Below are 19778 nucleotides of genomic sequence, written 5' to 3' on the forward strand. Positions count from 1 at the left end.
ATTTTCCCACTTAGATGAACAAAATAACAAAGACCAAGTCTTAGCTGAGTCGTCGCCGTTTCCATAAGGGAGGCATCGGGGCCTCCCGTATTGTTAGGACACTTAAGGGGGTGTGCCTTTTTTCAATGATCTTTGACTCGAAGATGATTGAGAGCTAAGATGGGCCGCTTAGGCGAAGCTCGGCCGACGGCACCCTAAGTCGGCCCGACTTGATACCGTGAAATAGCCCGAAATCAAGCAAGATCAATGTCATTAGAGATCGAGGCATTGCCATTGTGACTGACTCCCGCTTCATCTCAAGCCAACCTCTTAATCGTGTCCTCTACGGAGCTCCTGATGACCTTGCGATGGATTCAAAGTCGAGCAAAGACAGACGGTTTTTGCCTCCTTAGGCTCTTTCACATTGTCCGAATGACTTGTGAGCTCGTCGTTTGCTCCCTAGAACTCGTCGTTTCCTTAGCATTGGAACACACAAGGTCGGAACAAGCACGACGTCTTGTCGTTTCACCCATCAAAGAAAGGACACCTTGGATGTTTTGTAACAAATTTTTCTTTGAATTAATACCTCAAAAAGATCTCAAATTATGTCAATTGTGACCTAAATCACCAAAAAAGAACACCTTGGATGTTTTGTAACAATTTTTTTTTAAATTAATACCTCAAAAGATCTCAAATTATGTCAATTGTGAGGCAAATCACCAAAAAAGAAATTTGTGTAGCTAAAAACCCTAAACTTACCCATTATGACTCGAAAAAATTTCGAGCTTATATCAATGTGACAAATATACATTGGATGGAACTATAATAGAGGGATATATATATCACATATGATATAAGTTTGGATTTTTTTATGATCCAAAAAATGTCGGCGGTATTTGTATCATAACGGCCAAGTTTAAGGTTTTTTGATGAATCAAATAAAAGTTAGAGTATTTGTGTCGCAGTGTGCATAGTTTGCGATTTTCGGTGACATTTGCCCTTTTTCTTTTACTTTTATCTTAAAATTTAAAGTATTATTCAGTTTTTCCAAAATCATCAAACATCCACTTACGCATCAAAAGTTGTACCATCAAAATCTCAATTGCTCAAAATTAAAAAAGAAAAAAGAAAAAGGGCATAGTGCATGTGCAATGCACCGACGAATCTAAAAAGAAAGAAGCAAAAAAAAAACTAAAAAATAAAAAGTAATTCCGGACAGGCTTATTTGCATGCTGCGGTCAACGTGCACACCAGAAGCAAACGTACTTCAATTTACCCAAAAAAGAAGAAAAAAAAGAAAATGTATTTTCCAAAAATGGAGTCAACCCGATCGAGAGAGTTCGTTGGATTTGATTCGAAAAAACGAACGGCGATATCTGCGGTCCCCACGGCACCTCTACGCATTGGCTACGTGACCCGGAAAAACGGCGTCGTCCGCTTCACGATACGGACCCCCAATAAAAGAAATTAATCAATTAACTAAAGGGATAATAACAAAAACAGTCCCTGAACTTTGGCTCAATGTACAATTTGATCTCTGACCTTTTTATTTGTTCAATGTAATCCCTGAACTTTAGCCTAATGTTCGATGTGATTCCTGAACTTTTGGTACATATTCAATTTAGTCCATGAACTATATGAAAATGTACAATATAGTTCATGAACTTGAATTAATGAAATGATTACATTGAACATTTTTATAAAGTTTAGGGACTAAATTGAATATATATATAAAAAGTTCAGGGTCTACATTAAAAAAATTAAAAATTTAGGGACCTCATTGAATATAGGATTAAATTTCAATGATTATATTGAATAAATTAAAAATTTAGAGATCAAATTATACATTGAGTCAAAGTTCAGAAACGGTTCGTGTCCTTTTCCCGTTAACTAATTAATTAATTTCCATAAGTAATCAACTGCACAAGAAAACACTTCCCCCGGGTGTTCTTCTTGCTTTCTCCATCTTCTGCATCCGCACTTTTTCCCTCCCTCGTCATCTTCACCGCGACTCGCATTCCCTTTCCGCGGAGGCGAAAAACTGATCGGAGCTTTTTGCGAGCGACGGCGGAGCGAAGCGGCATCGATTCGTTCCGTCTCGTCGTTCATGCAAGCCGGTGAGCGGAGAGTCCACGGCGGAGTGACGGAGGAGCCATCGCTTTCTTCATCTTCTTTGTTTTCTTGTCGATCCTCTACCGTCAATCCGATCCAAGTCGCCGTTCCGCCGATCATCGATACGTCCGTCGGCTTTGGTTTGATTCGTTTCCTGCGGCGGCGGCGTTGGCTTGGCTTCTCGGAGAAGTTGGCGGTCTTTTGAGATTTCGGTTCGAGAGAGCGAGAGAGAGAGGAGAATGGGGCTGACGTCGGGACTTTTCATGGGGACCGTGGTCGGCATCGCGCTGATGTTCGGATGGAGCTACATGATGCGGTATCGCAGCGCCAAGCGCATTGCCAAGGTAAAACCCGCCGGAGATTTCGTTTCGCTGAGTGGCGATTTGATTTGATCGCGGTCGTCTGCTCGTCGTGTTGCATTTGCTGGACTTAATGTGAAATAATGCGAGATAGAAGTTGGAGTTGGGATGGAAGTTGGATTTTGTTGTATCGGTGTCTGATTCAATGGCAGTTTGAGTTGGTCATAGTAGGCAGTCCATTAATGCTGCTTTGATGAACTTAACGTGAAATGCTTGACGGAAGTCGGAATTAGAATGTAGTTTTAACTTAACGTGAAATGCTCGAGGGGCAGTGTTGTGGCTTGCATAATTGCCAACTACGGGCAATTGATGCAGTCCTATACGGCTTATGCCAAATCCTAAGTGATATTCTGAAGCGGAAGTATTCACGGGGCTACTAAATTCACAATTCATCGCAATATCATGCATGGGAAGATAGAATCAAGCACCTGATTTGCCTGAATATCAAGCACAGGCAACTGGCAGTCCTCCACAAGCTTCAGCTGTTGGTGCATTGTGGCGTTCTAGCATTCTATTTATGCCAAAATGCGTCGTCATTTTTTATAGATGCTGAAACTTCGCTGACTATGGCTTTTTTTATTGATTAAGCCAGATTTTTCTTAGTTATTGATCGTGCTCTATTGTACATCCTTTCACAGGCTATGGATATCAAACTACTGGGTTCTCTTGATCGAAATGACTTGAAGAAGATTTGCAGTGATAACTTTCCTGAATGGATATCTTTTCCAGAATTTGAGCAGGTTGGTTTTCACCTCTCACGCATCTCGACATGTTCTTAAGATTGATGAAATTTATGGAATTTTTTCTTTACATTAAACCGCAGATTCCTCTGTCAGTTATGTCCATTACCTATGTTTACATATGTTATTATCATATAATCGTGTAGGAGATGTTGACCAGAGAAAAGCTTTTGAAACATTTCGAAGAAATTCGTAGTTATCAGTTGAACAGTCATGCAATGCTTAGCTAGTCAATGCGGTGGTGGATAAGTATATATTTGTTTAGATTTGCAAATGTCGATAAAGTGACTTATTTGTGTTTTAGAATATGTTGCTCTGAATCTCAATTGAACCTCTTCAATATGGTACTTGTTTAGAAGCAGACTCATTTAATATTCTTGTTCTTTTTTACACTTGGCTGTTCTATTATAATATGGTGTATCTGCCTTCTTTTTCATAGGCTAAATGGCTAAACAAGCAACTCAGCAAACTGTGGCCATATGTTGCAGAGGTAATGTGTTCTATTTCTTTGCCTTTGCTGATCTGAACGTTACTAAAATAACCCGCATTTTCTGTTCGTTCCTAGTAAATAAGATTTTTGGAATTGTTACTTTGCAGCACAAGCTTGTGATGCTTTAACACTCAATATGATCTTTGTCAATGCAACCTTTCTCAGCCAGTGACAAGAACAAAGCTAGCTTGGTTTGAGTGTGTGAACTGTTTGCTTATGTTTTCTCACAGTGGTTGTTATTTTCTTTTTCTCCCCTTATTTACTGATCTTTAGATATGTGTCGAGAAAGAAAATTTTATGTATAAGCCATTGAAAACTCCCTATCAGCATGCTTCTGATGGTGTCTGTCCCCTTGAAGATTAGTTAAATGTTGTAATTAATAATTTTCTTCGAATGAAGCTTCATTTTTGAACCCAGAATCCAGATCTAGATTGTTTGCTTTGCTTGATAAACAGTTTGAATCATGACAGCCTACATTGGAGTTGGATCTCTGGATATGCTTGGTATGCATGTTGTGCATGTTTTACCTTCCGAAGGATCAATCCTACTAGAAAACGGGGAGAATGATATTAGAGGGAACTGACCACTGAATTGAGGGCAAGGGGTCGATAACAGAGAAATGGTGCTGTGTGATTATACCATGGCCCAATCTTACAAATTCTTTAGTAAAAATTCTTGTCTTTGTTCTCAGGCTGCAACAGCAGTGATTAAGGAATCTGTTGAACCATTATTGGAAGACTACCGACCTCCAGGAATAACTTCATTGAAGTTCAGCAAGCTGTCTCTTGGAACCGTGGCACCAAAAATAGAAGGTATGAATCAACAAATATATGGGGTCCTTTCTCCATAACATTTTTATTTACTTAGATTTGCTGCTCTCTCAGCCATGACATAAGCTTGCAGCCATTATAATGTCTCGTACATGATGTGTGGAGATTCACCTATTCGTCACTATAAAGTTTATGACATAACCTATATAATTGTATAAGATATTAGTAATTCATGTTGAATGTAATTTCTTGTAATTCCTTTTCTTCATTTCCTTGTATATGTTGTTTTTTGGGGGGTGCATTATTGCTCACCTTTCTTTTATTTGTAAATTGAACAATGTAGGTATACGTGTTCAGAGTCTTAAAGAAGGTCAAATTACTATGGATATTGACTTTCGATGGGGAGGAGATCCCAGCATTGTCTTAGCAGTACAAACTGCACTTGGAGCGTCAATACCCATTCAGGTTGGAGTGGCGTGATTTTTGTTATTTAAAGATAATAATGCTCTAGTGACAGTATTATTCTGTCATTTTGTGCTGTCAAATCTTCGTCACAGCTCTTAGTTTCTGAAAAGGAATTGGTTCAGTACAATTAATTTGGGAAATTACCAATTGCTCCAGTTAAAGGATCTTCAAGTTTTCACTGTTGTTCGTGTTATCTTCCAACTGGCTGATGAGATCCCGTGCATTTCTGCTGTCGTTGCTGCCCTACTTTCTGAGGTACATATCTTCCATTGAAATATGCATTATTGCGAGTATTCATTAAAGTTGGTGTCTATTTGAATAGTTGGTTTTGACTAAACATTATTCCATTTCGTGATATATTGTTTGTTCTCCCTTTCTTAATTTGCCCTTCATCTGAGTGTACTGGGCATTAATAATATCTTCATTGCAGTGAACTATTCCTTTTGTATAGAAAGACTTTGCTAGTAGTTAGTTGTCAAAGTCACTAACTATCTTGTACAACTTACCAGCCAGAGCCAAGAATTGACTATACCCTGAAAGCCGTTGGTGGAAGCCTCACAGCCATTCCCGGACTATCAGACATGATCGATGTGAGTTTTGCTACAAGAGAACTCTAAACTTGTTCTTGGGTTTTTGCAAAGGTTGACTTCTGGTAATATCATGCAAATGGTAGGATACCGTGAATTCAATTGTGACAGATACACTTCAATGGCCCCACAGGATTGTTGTTCCGCTAGGTGGTATACCTGTAGATATAAGGTAAATAAGCTATCTGCCTTCTCATCTTGGTCTTTAGATTGAGAGTATATATATTTACTTAAAATTTGGTCAGATGGTTACTGGTACATTTGACTGACTTTTTAATTACGGGAGAGAGGTTACATGTTGATGAATAAATTTTTAATTTTATGAGGTTGTAACATTTTTTTATGAGTGAAGAGAGACCTAACTCTTTCCTTTTTTGTAGTTGGTGTATTCTATCTTCTTTGTGTGAGGACTTCTTCAATATAGCATTTTACATATCAGTTTATCACGAGAAAAAAAAGGCATTTTACATATCAAAGCTGAAGATAATATGCATCATTTCAGGCACTAGTATTAGTTGTTATTACCGTTTATGGGTGGTTATGATAGTTCAGATGTATTCTTGACTTACATTTACAGGGCAAAGTAGTGAAGTAGAAATTGCTATATCACACAATAGACTCCGTTTAGCCTGAGTTTGTCCTCACTGGATGCTGATTTTGGAGGAATAAGTCTTTGTAGTAGCTTGTGCAATTTGCTTATAAAAGAAAAGATATCACTAGCCTTTTCTATCTCCAGCGTTTGTTTTCTTGAAGATACTTATTCACTGATTTGCTCCTGGTTTGAATATTACCCTTCTTATGATGCAGTGAATTAGAACTGAAGCCACAGGGCAAGCTTACAGTAACGGTAGTAAAAGCAAATGATTTGAAGAACATGGAGATGATTGGAAAATCTGACCCGTACACGGTTGTTTACATCCGGCCTCTTTTCAAGGTTAAAACGAAGGTTATTGATGACAACCTGAATCCAGTTTGGGATCAAACTTTCAATCTGATTGTCGAAGACAAGGAGACGCAGTCACTAATCTTAGAGGTTCTGACTTGTTTGCTTTGTCTCTGTTCGGTTTTCCGCTCATAATCTCTCCTTTTTCAGAGACTTTTACCTATGCTAGAAATGTATTAAAAAGATCGTCTTCCTTCTTAAATAGCACTAGGTGGCGGCTTGCTAGCTAATAAACATGGAATCATAGCTAGTGAACCAATATTTGGCTGTCACTGTTATGTTGAGGAACCTGTTTCAGATCCGCAGATAAATGCAGATGCAGAGACACAAATCTTATTGTGTTCATGCTGATAAATAAAATTTGTTAGTATTAAACCATAATCCATTTATGGATTTCTCAAACAGGTTTTTGATGAGGACATTGGACAAGACAAACGGTTAGGAACTGCAAAATTGCCCTTGATTGAGTTGGAAGCCGAGACTATGACTGAGGTCAATGTGAGATTGCTTCCATCACTTGATATGTTGAAAATAAAAGACAAGAAGGACAGAGGGACTGTTACCCTTAAGGTACTGTTTGTATCTTACGACTTAACTAAAGAGTTACTCAGCACGAACCAGGGATGGGTCTATGTGGCTAGTAGTGGGGGCGACTTGTCCCACTGATTTTTGTAAGAAGCATGTATTTATTTTATGTTGTCAATAGGATTTCACATCGTGCCCTAGAAAATTTCTGAAAAAGAAAAGAACTTAATCAAGTCATTATCTCACTAGTTTTTCAGTTTTTCCATCTTGCCACTATGTTTAAGAATTGCAGCAGATAAGTAAAGATTTAATTTCTAATACATAGATAAAATCTATCCAATATTACTTGACATTGTAATTTTTCAAGCACAAAACATCGAGTTATTATTTGAGCCACTGCTATTGTAAAACATAATTACAGTCAGAAAATTAATCTCAAATGCACATGCTGCTTGTCTAACAATGAATGTGCAAATTTCTCTTTTCCACCTGTGGTGGACCTAAAATTTTGTTTGCATTTTTATTTATTGAACTGTCCCACTGTATAAAGTTTCTGGATCCATGAGAGCGTAGAAGTGGAAGCTCTGGTGCTTATTTAGTTTTACTATTTCTTGGTGCTTTAGGATGTTTCTCTTTTTTCCTTTCTCAATTGATGCTGGTGCCATCGCTGCTTGGATAACCCTTCTTGAAGGTAACGTTGAGGTGCATTTGACTTTTAATCTTCTCTTCTATGCCGGTTTGGACTTTCAGCTTTTCTATCACATATTCAATAAGGAGGAACAGTTAGCAGCTCTAGAAGAAGAGAAGCTGATCATGGAGGCGAGACGGAAGCTGAAAGAGGCTGGAGTCATTGGAAGTGCAATGGATGCACTCGATGGAGCAGCATCCTTGGTTGGATCCGGGGTGGGGATGGTTGGTACCGGCATTGGTGCTGGAGTTGGGCTCGTTGGCAGCGGCATCGGTGCAGGAGTGGGGCTCGTTGGGAGCGGGCTAGGAGCTGTCGGAAGCGGCCTAAGCAAAGCAGGCAAGTTCATGGGACGGAGCTTTACAGGACACTCGAGCTCGAGCAGGAGGAGCGGCAGCACAACCCCAGTGAATAGTACTCCAGAAAATGGCAGTTCTCGGCCCCTGCAGTAACCACACGCTGCTACTGGGGGATGTGATTTCGTGTGGAGGCTTTTGCAAATTGATGGTTGGTTCAAGCTTTGCTTCTTACTCTGTTACTATGTTGTTATTGAAGTGAAAAGGAACTTATCTTCAATTTTTCGTTTCTCCATGACGAATCGTGCAGGTGAATGGATGGAGTAGGGGGCAGTCTTGGTTCTCACTTGGCATAAGGGCTTGGTTATACTGCACATAAGTGAGTTTTATCCATGACTGGACGATATGCTGCTTCACTTTCTGCTGCAATGTTTTCTCTGATACCTTTGTTGTCGTGAAGCATGTTCCGAGTCGGGGCGCTTGCTTGCTGAATTTGTTGTTGTGATGCGGGTGTGATTTTGGATGTGTTTGTTTTATAGAAAAAAAAGAATTCATGAGATGATTTTTCGGACTTTGGTGTATTTTGTTTCACTTTACAATCAATAAAAACGACCATACTTACATAGAAAAAAACGATTTTTCCATCCTAAAAAGAAGAATTTCGTTTTCCAAACTCCTTTTCCGCATGGACGCTCACGCAGAACTTCAATCTGTTCCCTCTCTACTGATCTTTCACTCCTCTTCGGTGATTTCCGTTTGGATGCTTAATCACTCTTTGATTACTTATTTTGCAATGCAGGACCTTTCTTAGGTGAAATTTTATGAGAATTGAGAGATCAAGTTTGTTAATTACTATCCTTACCTTACCAAAAAAAAAAAAAATTTGTTAATTACTCGTATTTTTTCGTCTATTTTTAGGTTGCTTTATTTTGATAATAAAAGACCACAAAATTCATGCACTTCATAAATAAGTAATAGCTTGGAGAAGTTCGATTAAAAAAAAAAACGAGCTTAGTGAGAGTAACTTCTCAAAAATCCAAACATCATAAATCTTTTTTCCCGTCTCACTTTCAAGTACACCACCGGACGATCGAAATCCAGCCATTATCTCCTTGAAAATTGATTTTCACAAAAAAGAAAAACATTTTTCTCTGTCGAGAAGTTTTACACCGAAACATTCACACCTTTTAAGTCGATATAACTTTGCAACTTGCATGCTGGCGTATCAAATCTGGTTTCCCAGTATTGGTACCGAGATGAGGCCTCTCTAATAGCGGAAAACAAAAGAAGAGGAGAAAACGGCTGGTTTTTCATTGCATCGACTCCAATTTCTCACTTCTCTCATCATCACATTTTTGTTTTCTTCCATTCCTATTTTTTTAAATGCCCCCACAAATAAATCAAGAGAGGGTAATTTTTCATTTCGGCTAATTTTTTAAAATTGTCCAATCCCCTCTCTAGGGAATAATTTCATGTTAGCAAGAATTAAATATTCATAAAGACCGACCACAAATTGATAAACTTGTGATAAACAGAGGGGTAAAACTCCAAACTGGTACACCCGTCAACTACAACGTGTCATTAAACCTAGCAATTTGACAGTAAAATTTAATAGAAACTAACGGAGGGTAAATTTGTTACAGGTGTACCAGTTTGGGGTTTTTGGTAGTCAAAAAAATTAGTTCGGGGTAAAATTGTTACAGGTGTACCAGTTTAAGGTTTTTGGTGGTCAAAAAATTAGTTCGGGGTAAAATTGTCAGAGGTGTACCAGTTTGGGGTTTTTTATGGTAAAAAAAATAGTTCGAGGTAAATTTGTCACCGGTGTACCAGTTTGGGGTTTTTCATAGTACCAACCCTTTTTTAAATGCCCCCGCAAATAAATCAAGAGAGGGTAATTTTTCATTCGGGCTAATTTTTTTTTAATTCCCCAATCCCCTCTCTAGGGAATAAATTCATGTTAGCAAGAATTGAATATTCTTAGAGACAAAACACCAAAAAGAAAATAATCATATACGGTCAAAGCGAGCACGTCATTTGAAGATCAGGGGCACGGTGGCCCTTGGAAACACCGCGCAGGGGGGCGGGGTCAGCCCCCACCACCCCGACAAGCTTCGCGGGTCTCCCTGCACCCTTTCTTTTACTTTCACATTTACAGAAGAAGTGGGGGCTCACGTGATCTTCGCTCGAGAAGGGCAGAGCTTCAGTCGCTAAATTTTGAATGCGTTAGAATACTTTTAGGGGGCGGAAAGAGGGTTTTGGACCCCGTGATCGCGTAACGTGCGAGCCACGACTCGAGCATATGATCCGAATGGGGGACTGCTTTGCAGTTGGCGATATAGAAACCGATCTCGCGCCGTACGCCGGATCGTTTTTTTTAATTTGCTGGGTGATTGCATGAGGGTCGGCAATTTTAAGTTTTCCTGATGTGTGCACATGAGGAAACAAATGTTGATCGATTTGATACCATATTGTTCATCTTATTATAACATGTGAATAGGAATCACTTCTCCCTTCTCTCCTCTCTCTTTCTCGAAGTAAATGTTTTGCATTGGGCGGGGGGGGCGTAATCTCTGTTTCTCTGTCCTTTTGCTCTTTTTCTTGTTCAGGCTTTCCACTTTTGTTTTTTCCCTGGTCAGCGAGAAAAGCCTTGCGTTTGGCACCATCCGTTCTCCTCGGTAGATTCTTTTATACCAAAGTTCCCATCCCAAGTCAATGAGAGCATCGTGCAGCCACTTGCTACAGAGATCCTTTCTTGCACAACTGTTTCCTTGGTGGTTTTCACGATTTGCCCCCGAGCCATATATATATCGGCCTAATTTCCACAAGAAAAAACAAACGCCAACTTTACTTATGAGTGAAATTTTTTATTCGAATTTTTTTTCGTCTCGTAAAAAATCACAAATTTTCACTTAAATCCAAATTCTGACCCGAACAAGTTGAAAATTTCATATCACGGGGGCCAAATTTAAGACTCGGGAAAAAGTTTATGTTTTTTATTGAGACAAAACCAAATGTTTAGACCAAAATTGTCACTTGAGGTAAAATTGATACTATTTTTTTAAAGGGTTAATATCACGAAAAACCCTAAACTGGTACATTTGTGACACATTTACCCCAAACTATTTTTTTTACCATAAAAAACCCCAAACCGGTACACCTGTGACAATTTTACCCCGAACATATCACAAAAAACCCCAAACTGGTACACATGTGACAATTTTATCCCAACTAATTTTTAATATTATTTTTTTTATTTTTTTTGAATTTTTTTGAATTTTTTTGAATTTTTGAATTTTTTCTTTTCTTTTCTTTTCTTTTTTTTTTTCTTCACTTCAACCTTTGGCCAATCGCCGGTCCAGCGACCGGCCAGAGGCCAAAGCCGGCGAGGGCCGCCCTCGCTCGACTCGGCAAGGGCGACCCTCGCCCAACTCAGGCGAGGGCCGTCCTCGCTCGCCCAAGCGAGGGCTGCCTCGCCCGAAGCCGGCGAGGGCAGCCCTCGCTCGACGCCGGCAAGGGCAACCCTCGCCCGATACCGGCGAGGGCGGCCCTCGCTGAATCTGGCGAGGACGGCCCTCGCCCGATACTGGCGAGGGCGAGGGATCTGGCGAGGACGACCCTCACCCGACGCCGGCGAGGGCGGCCCTTGCCGGCTTCCGCCTCTGGCCGGTCGCCGGACCGACGACCGGCCAGAGGTTGAAGATAAAGAAAAAATAAAAAAAATAAATAAATATTTGAAAAATATAAAAAATAATATTAAAATTTTAATTCAAGGTAAAATTGTCACATATGTACCAGTTTGGATTTTTTTGTGGTAAGTTCAGGGTAAAATTGTCACAGATGTACCAGTTTGGGGTTTTTGATGGTCAAAAAAATAGTTCGGGGTAAAATTGTCACAAGTGTACCAGTTTGGGGTTTTTTATGGTCAAAAAAATAGTTTTGGGTAAATGTGTCACAAGTGTACCAGTTTAGAGTTTTTCGTGGTATTAACCCTATTTTAAATTAGCCCTATATTTGTCTATCTTACAAGAAGCTTAATATATTGAAATTATTCATTTCTTTATAATCGCATGCCATTATCATGTGGCGAGACGCTAAACGAATTACCATCTCTACATGCTGATCATCTCTTTCTCAAATAGCTTTCTTTTTTTTTTTGTTTGGTTATTATTTTTACTTTGTTAGGGAAAAGCTGCTCGTTCTCGCCATCTCGTTCCGGCATAGCTCGACCCGCTCGACGATGAAGTCGAACGACAAAACTACATAGAAAAACGCGGTATCCTCTATACAGCTTGCGATCGAGCACGGTCTTGGTATTAATCAATATTTGGCGATTGTCTTGATCCTCGACGTGTGTTTGCAGGTTAAGGGGTGAGAAAAAAAGGCTACTTCGTACGTGCACTTATCTCAAAGACATTCTTAGTTGTACTTGGGAGAACGACGTTTTCCATCTATCCAAGACAATTGCAGCATATCAACCGTCGAGCAATTCAACATTCGTTATATTCTCTTGAAATCTTTTATACCGACAATACTTTCTATACGCCACAGTGATCGATTTCTATACACAATAATGCCGCACTTTCAAAAGACAAGTTTCTTGTCAATTTCACCTTGTTACGCGAATGTTATCCCCACTTCGATCGTTTTAACCTATTGATTCTGGAAGATCCTAAGCCAAAAAAAAAGGATGAAAAAAATATAAAAAGAAAAAAAGAAAAAAGAAAAGGAGAGCAGAGCACATGCTTGGACCAGTCCCAGGGTCACGGGCGGGCTCACGTGACTTGCCGGTGGACCGCACGCGCGCCGAAGCCGGCGCGTGGGCGAGCTTGGGATTCCCGAGGGAATCCCAATCCCCGCTCAACCACGAACCGCCACCGGGTTGGCTCACGGGTCAACGCCTCGCAATAAATGACCCCACGCGCGGTCGCTGTCAAAGCTTCTGGTTTTTTCTCGCAGGAGGAGATGACGATAAAAGTAAAAGCAAGCGTGCGTACGGGAACAGCAGCAGGTAAAATCGTTGGGGAATTCAATGTGTCCTTCATTGCAATTTGCAAACCTCAACGTCCTTTGGGCCAAAAGTGAAATAAAAAGAAAAGAGAAGGAGAGAGAGAGGTCAAATTCACAGCACCATTCCCAAAATTTGAGGGCCAAACAAATTTACTTACAATGGCTCCTTTTCCATTTTTTGGCCAGAGATTACTTTAAGGGTTCGCATGGCAATATTTTTATGCCGGGAAATTATTTCTACTAAAAAATAGTTCTTTTTTATTCTGTGTCCGGAAACAATTTCTAAGCATTTGAAGGCGTTTGGTAACTATCCAAAATTTCTATTCCTGGGATAGAAAAGAACAGAAATACGTTTGGTAACTACACAAAATTTCTTTTTATTAATAATATTTTAAATTATTTAATTTTTTTTTTCTTTCTATCCTTCCTTCTTTAGCCATGGCCGGTCGCCGGGGCCGGCGACCGGCCACAGGCCAGGGCGTCGCGGCCCTCGCCGCCTGCCTCGCCGCTGACCTCGCCCAGATCTGGCGAGGCCGAGCCTTGCCGTCGCGACCCACGACGAGGCTCGGCCCGCCCGATCCGGGCGAGGCCAACCTCGCCATGACGACGGCGAGCCGCTCGCCCAAGGCGGCGAGGGTCCACCCTCGCCCTCGCCGGCAAGGGGGACCCTCGCCTCGTGCGGCCGGCGAGGGCCGTGACGCCCTCGCGGCCCTGGGGGTGGCCGGTCACCGGCCACCGGCGGCGCCACCCCAAGAAGAGCAACACAAAACGAATAAAACAAAAAAAAGAAAAAGAAGAAAAAAACCGATTCTCAAAATTGTGCCGACAAACAAGAAGCAACTTTTTGTTACTTTTTGTTTCTCTTCCAAAACTGTTTCTGGGCACAAATTTTTGCAAAAATGTCCCCGGGCACAAAAAGTTTACCAAACGCATTTCTGTTCCCAAACTATTTCTGGGAACAAAAGAACAGAAATTTTTACTGTTTGGCACGTTACCAAACGGGCCCTAAGAGGAATGAACTCAAAATTTGGCAACTGATGGAAGGGTCGATACCCCGTGAAAAATCCCAAACCGGTACCTCGCGGAAAAATCTCGAACTGGTGCCCCCATAATACATTTACCCAAAACTGATTTTCTTCTCACGAAAAATCCGACCCGAATCTTATTATTTCATTAGCATTCCATCTAATATCCTGTTAAAAATGCACAGGTGTCCGCGCGAGCGGATTTTGTACGTCAGATCTGTCGTTCTCTCTCCACATCAGATCCGTCATGTAGTCACGTGCCATGCCTATTGACAAGTATGCATTTTAAAAAGATATTGGACGGAATGCTAATTAATAGTAGAATATAGGGATACTGATTAAGGACTTTTTCGTGAGGCAAAAAATTAGTTGAATTATCATTTAATTCGAGGGTAAATGTGTCATTGTGATAATAGTTTGAGATTTTTATTTTATGGTATTAACCTAAAAGAACGAACCTATATTTGGTTTAGACTTTGAAGTTGTGTGGATGTCGATCCAAATCTTACCTTTTACTTCTAAAGTCCCTTTTTAGTTTTGTGCACTAAATTTATAGTCTTCCATCAGGAACAAACCATCAAATTTATATACTAAGAAGGACTGTAAGCCTACTTGTCAACGCATGAGAAATAATTCCCAAGATAATCATATAAAAATTCATATTAAATTATGGGTAAAGATTCATAATCAAAGGACAAAGATATCTCAACGTCCGAGGATTTTTATAACGGTTTGCTACGCATTTTTTCCTTTTCACAAGTGTCCCATTTCAAACATAGCGATTAAAGAAAGCCATGCAAAAGCCCAAAGGCCAAGTACATGCTATATATTGTCCAACATGAAATATTAGAAAAAAAAACACACACACACACACACAACATGTGTAGGTGAAACATCACGACTTAGGAAATGATAAAATTGTCGGGTTAGGATTGACTTTGTAGATCGGGAAATTCGGTGGCGGATCGATAAATTTGCTTTCGATTTAACTTTGTAGATTCCCCCGGAGATATGGGTGTATGGATGTGACATCGAATCTTAAGATTTGCATCGAGAATCTGTTGATATAGATAAATATGAGTTCATGACTATAAGACTGAAACGGGTCAAAAGAAAATGCTTTTCATATACTATCTAGAAATTCATTTCCATTGAATGATGCTAATAATGTTGAAAAGGGTCAAGTCCAATTTTAGTCCTCCAAGTTCTATTCTCTTTGAAATTTTGTCCTCTGAGTTATGTTCTCTCTACAATTTTGTCCTCCAAACTTTTTTTTTTGTAAACTCGAGTCATCTAATTTTCCTCAATTTGTGCGATCAAATTACGAACATGACATTCTTGACGTGGGTAAAGTCGATACGACAGTGACACTTAACTACACGCCTCATTAACGGAACATAGAAAACTCAACGGAGACACTAAAATCGTACTCGTTCGATAGAGAGAGATAGTTTTTGAAATCCTTTTTTTCCGGTGATCGGGATAGTATGATTGCACGAATGGAGTCGGAGTTAGAGAGCCGATCAATTAAAAAATACTCGAAAGGATGAAATCGCATAAAAGTAGGAACCTAATCTTGCTCGAAAAAATCTGTTACATTTGCTCCTGTACGGATACATTAATCCGTATTCCTAATTATTAATGAAAATAAATTTAAAAGTACGATATCCTTCACATTCTTATTTTCCATTTAAAAAAACAAGCGATAACATGAGAAAAATTTTCAAACTCATCAAGACACGGTCGTTTCGCACGTACAACCCATCGCTGCGTCCAACATTATCGAAAAGAAATATGGCAAAAAAAAAGGTATTGAAAATGATAAACTCTATGGCCAAGAAATTTCGACCAAAAAAACAGCGAAAAAAATTTAAAAAAAAAGAAGATATTTTTTCCCGTCTCTTTTGGCTTCTAGAGAGAAAGCAAAAATTAAATAATTATATTTATTTATTTAGCCCAAAAATAGATTTTGTTTCAATTTTTACTTTCTCACTCAGCCTCTTTTCATCATATACATATTATTTTAAAAATTACGATGTAAGTTGATCTCCACGAAAGAGTATATAGATAAAAAGGTAAAAAGGAAAAAAATTTATTGCAATCGATGAAATTCTTTGGTTTTCGACCAAAAATAAATAAATTATTTGGTTGATCTTTTAGTACAACAGCAACCGTTTTCATCTTTCTCTGAGTTTCTCATTTCCAAGTTTTGAATGATTATTGTTTGTTGTAATTATCGAGATAATTGAAATATTATCCATTTGATGTTTACTTTTCGAACGAGAAATGATATTTGGTATTTTATTTCGCCATTTACTTAGAGATATTAATCTTATCATTACTTCCCAGTGACGTTGCAGAAAATGAAAAAAAACAACATTAATTGGAATTTTAGTTTTACGTGGCGAAACTAATTAAACGGTGACAAATCCAAGTCAATACACATGTGGCACATTTAACCTAAATTAAGTTTTTGACCACTAAAAATTCTAAACCGGTACGCTTATGACAAATTTACCATCATTTAGTTTTCGTTAAATTTTACCGTCAAATTGCCGAGTTGAATGACATGCTGGTTCGGGGTTTTTATCGGTATTAATCCATTTTAACGAAAACTAACAGAGGATAAATATGTCGCAGGTGTACCGATTTGGAGTTTTTAATTGTCAAAAAATGAGTTCTCGGTAACTTCGCCACATGCATACTGGTTCGGAGTTTTTGGCAGTTAAAAAATGAGTTTATGATAAATTTATCACGGGTGTATCAGTTCGGAGTTTTTCATGATATTAACTTTATTTAAATTAGCACATTTTTTTGTTAGAATATCTAAATTAGCCTAGTCTTCCATGAACAAACCCTTTTTTTTTTTAAAATAATATTCGCATTTGAGCCAAAAGTGATATTCGCCACACAATAACAATAAAATATTTTTTTTTTCCGGATTCTTGAAAGGATGGCGAGGGCGCTCATTTTCCTGTTCAGAAAAAATAATTTCCTCCCGCCCCCCCTCTCTCTCTCTCTCTCCTCAGTGTCTCTCTCTTCTGCAACAACAAACACAGACTGCTCTGCTTCTCTGCAGCAACAACACTCTCTCTCTCTCTCTCTCTCTTTCCATGGCCATGTCCTCTTCATCCTCTCGTCCTTGACCTCCTCCGCACCCTCGGCCCCCCCCCCCCGATACCATGCCTTCCCGCCTCCCTCCCCCTCCTCCTCCTCCGCCCCCTCTGACCGCCGCCGCCGCCGCGCCCGCCGCCCGCCACCACCGCGGCATCCACCCGCTCCTCCCCGCCGCCGCCCTCGCCGGCGCCGCGTCCCTCTCCCTCGTCCTCCTCTTCCTCGCCCTCCTCCTCTCCGTCTTCCTCTACCGCAGGCTCTCCCGCGCCCGCACCGCCCCCGCCGACTCCAAGTCCCCCCACCGCCACCACCACCGCAGCCAGCAGCAGCAGCAGCAGCAGCAGGAGGACCACCTCCTCCGCCGCTTCTCCTACTCCCTCCTCCGCCGCTCCACCTCCTCCTTCTCCCCCTCGTCCCTCCTCGGCCACGGCGCCTTCGGGTCCGTCCACAAGGCCCTCCTCCCCTGCCACCCCTCCCCCCTCGCCGTCAAGCTCATGTCGTCGCCGTCCCCCTCCCCGTCCCCCTCCGCCGCCGCCGCCTCCGACCGCGAGTTCCGCAACGAGCTCTCCCTCGCCCCGGTCCTCAACGGCTCGCCCCACATTGTCTCCATCCACGGCTACTCCACCAACCGCCGAGGTAACAGGCTCTTGCTCGTCTACGAGTTCATGCAAAATCGGAGCTTGCAAGATGCTCTCTTCGACAAGAAGTGCGCCGAGCTCGCCGAGTGGCGCCGGCGGTTCGACATCGCGGCCGACGTCGCGAGGGGGCTCGAGTATCTGCACCACTGTTGCGATCCCCCGGTGATTCACGGGGACATCAAGCCCAGCAACGTGTTGCTGGATTCGGAGTTTAGGGCAAAGATTGGGGATTTCGGGCTTGCTCGGCTGAAGACCGAGGAAATCATGGAGGAGGGTGATAATGTGGATGGGGTTGAGAATGGGACGGTGATGATCGTCGAGGAGGATAACAATGGATCCATCTTGGAGGAGTCGGAGAGTGTCGCGACCGGCTGCGACGAGGGCAGCAGCCGGTGCTGCGCGGAGCGGTCGCCCGAGAGCTGCGTGATCAGGGTCTTGGATTCGGAGGAGTCTCCAGGGGCGGCTGCGGCGTCGCCGGAGATGGGAATGGAAAGAGGGAGTGTGTCCGAGGGGTGTTTCGACGGGACTAGCATAGAGAGCGGTAAGGATGCGCATCGAGCGAATGCCGGCGGGGGGGCCGAGAAGAAGTGGAATTCGAGGAGCAATTGGTGGTGGAGGCAAGACAATGTAGGAGGGTCCGAGTCGGGGAGAGTGAAAGATTATGTCATGGAGTGGATCGGCAGCGAGATTAGGAAGGAAAGACCCAAGAGCGATTGGGTTTCGTCGTCGCCCGATCCGGTAAAAGATGAGGGGTCGAGCAGGAAGCTCAAGCCGCCCAGGAAGCAGAGGAAAAGGTGGGAATGGTGGGCCTCGTTGGACGAGGAGAGATCGCCGAAGAAGGAAAAGAAGCAGAAGCCGAAGGAGTGGTGGAGGGAGGAGTTCTGCGACGAGCTCTCCAAGAAGACGAAGAAGAGGCGTGGGCATTGTTCGAGCGGCGACGGAGGGGAAATGTGGTGGCAGAAGGATGACGACTCGGCCGCGCAGGAGAGGAAGAAGAGGAAGAGTAGGAGCAGCATGGATTGGTGGATGGACGGATTGAGTGGAGAGCTGAGAAACGGGAGGAGGAATAGCCAGGAATGGTCCTGCACGAGCGCCGGCGACATAATACCGAAGAGCGGCGGTGTTAGTAGCACACCGAGTATGAGGGGGACTGTTTGCTACATTGCCCCCGAGTACGGCGGCGGCGGGCAATTGTCGGAGAAGTGCGACGTGTATAGCTACGGCGTCTTGCTTCTGGTCCTAGTCTCGGGGAGGAGGCCGCTGCAAGTGACCGCCTCTCCGATGGCAGAGTTCGAGAGAGCCAATTTGATTTCTTGGGCAAGGCAATTGGCTCAAAACGGGAGGCTCTTGGATCTTCTCGACAGCTCCATACACTCGCTGAACACGGAACAGGCGTTGCTCTGCATCACCATCGCCCTCCTCTGCCTACAGCGGTCGCCGACCAAGCGACCGAACATGGCGGAGGTCGTGGGGATGCTCTCTGGCGAAGCCGAGCCGCCCCACCTGCCGTTCGAGTTCTCCCCGTCGCCGCCGTCCAATTTCCAGTTCAAGTCCCGAAAGAAGGCCTGGTGAGAGCTTTTCGATCGGAATCCTAGAATTCGATCCATAGTTTGGTTTCCACTGACTGACTGTAGTCTAGAGTGTAAAATGGTCGCTGGGTTTCAGCAATTGTTGTCATTTGTAGATGCATGATGCAACCAAAGATTTGAAGGAAAAATTGACAACGAAGGCTTCTTAGGCATCTCACTGTAGATAATACTGTTTTCTAATGCTTTTCGACCTCTGATCGATTGCAAAACCTTATCATGCAACGCCAATATCACGTGTCATGATAACGCGATGACGCCGGCAAATACATGTAAAGTCGCATAACGCGCGATGTCTTTGCGCGTTCGGATGGCTGCTTAGGACGGTGGCTTCGGCCCTACAATCTGCGCATCATTCTTCTCGGCATCAGAGGATTAATGATTTGGCTGGGGACAGAGCAGAGCCCCCACTTGAAGCTTTTGCTGCTCGCAGCTGTTGAATTTGAGGAGCCCCGGT

At 42.1% G+C, this 19778-nt stretch overlaps 2 protein-coding genes across 3 annotated transcripts; both read left to right on the forward strand.

Moving 5' to 3' along the window:
- Positions 1–1942: 1942 nt before the first annotated feature.
- Positions 1943–8522, forward strand: LOC115691800 (calcium-dependent lipid-binding protein-like). Of its 2 annotated transcripts, none has more exons than XM_056318092.1 (12): positions 1943–2435; positions 3089–3190; positions 3630–3680; positions 4372–4492; positions 4794–4915; positions 5072–5170; positions 5425–5505; positions 5589–5674; positions 6310–6535; positions 6851–7015; positions 7721–8166; positions 8262–8522. In XM_056318092.1, the coding sequence occupies exons 1-11, from the start codon at positions 2331–2333 to the stop codon at positions 8105–8107; spliced, it is 1545 nt and encodes a 514-aa protein (XP_056174067.1). In that variant the 5' UTR covers positions 1943–2330; the 3' UTR covers positions 8108–8166; positions 8262–8522. The 2 variants fall into 2 exon arrangements, with proteins under 2 accessions (XP_056174067.1, XP_030474398.1); XM_030618538.2 differs by having other exon boundaries at positions 1944–2435; positions 7721–8162.
- Positions 8523–17165: 8643 nt separating this feature from the next.
- Positions 17166–19476, forward strand: LOC115691829 (receptor-like serine/threonine-protein kinase At2g45590). Its single transcript, XM_030618563.2, has one exon. It carries the CDS (start codon positions 17166–17168, stop codon positions 19305–19307), a length of 2142 nt encoding a protein of 713 aa, XP_030474423.2. The 3' UTR covers positions 19308–19476.
- Positions 19477–19778: the final 302 nt, after the last annotated feature.

Source organism: Syzygium oleosum, unplaced genomic scaffold (genome assembly GCF_021117445.2).
Source record: "Syzygium oleosum isolate NSW1041296 unplaced genomic scaffold, Sole_v2.1 Sole_v2.14, whole genome shotgun sequence".
Lineage (NCBI taxonomy): Eukaryota > Viridiplantae > Streptophyta > Magnoliopsida > Myrtales > Myrtaceae > Syzygium > Syzygium oleosum.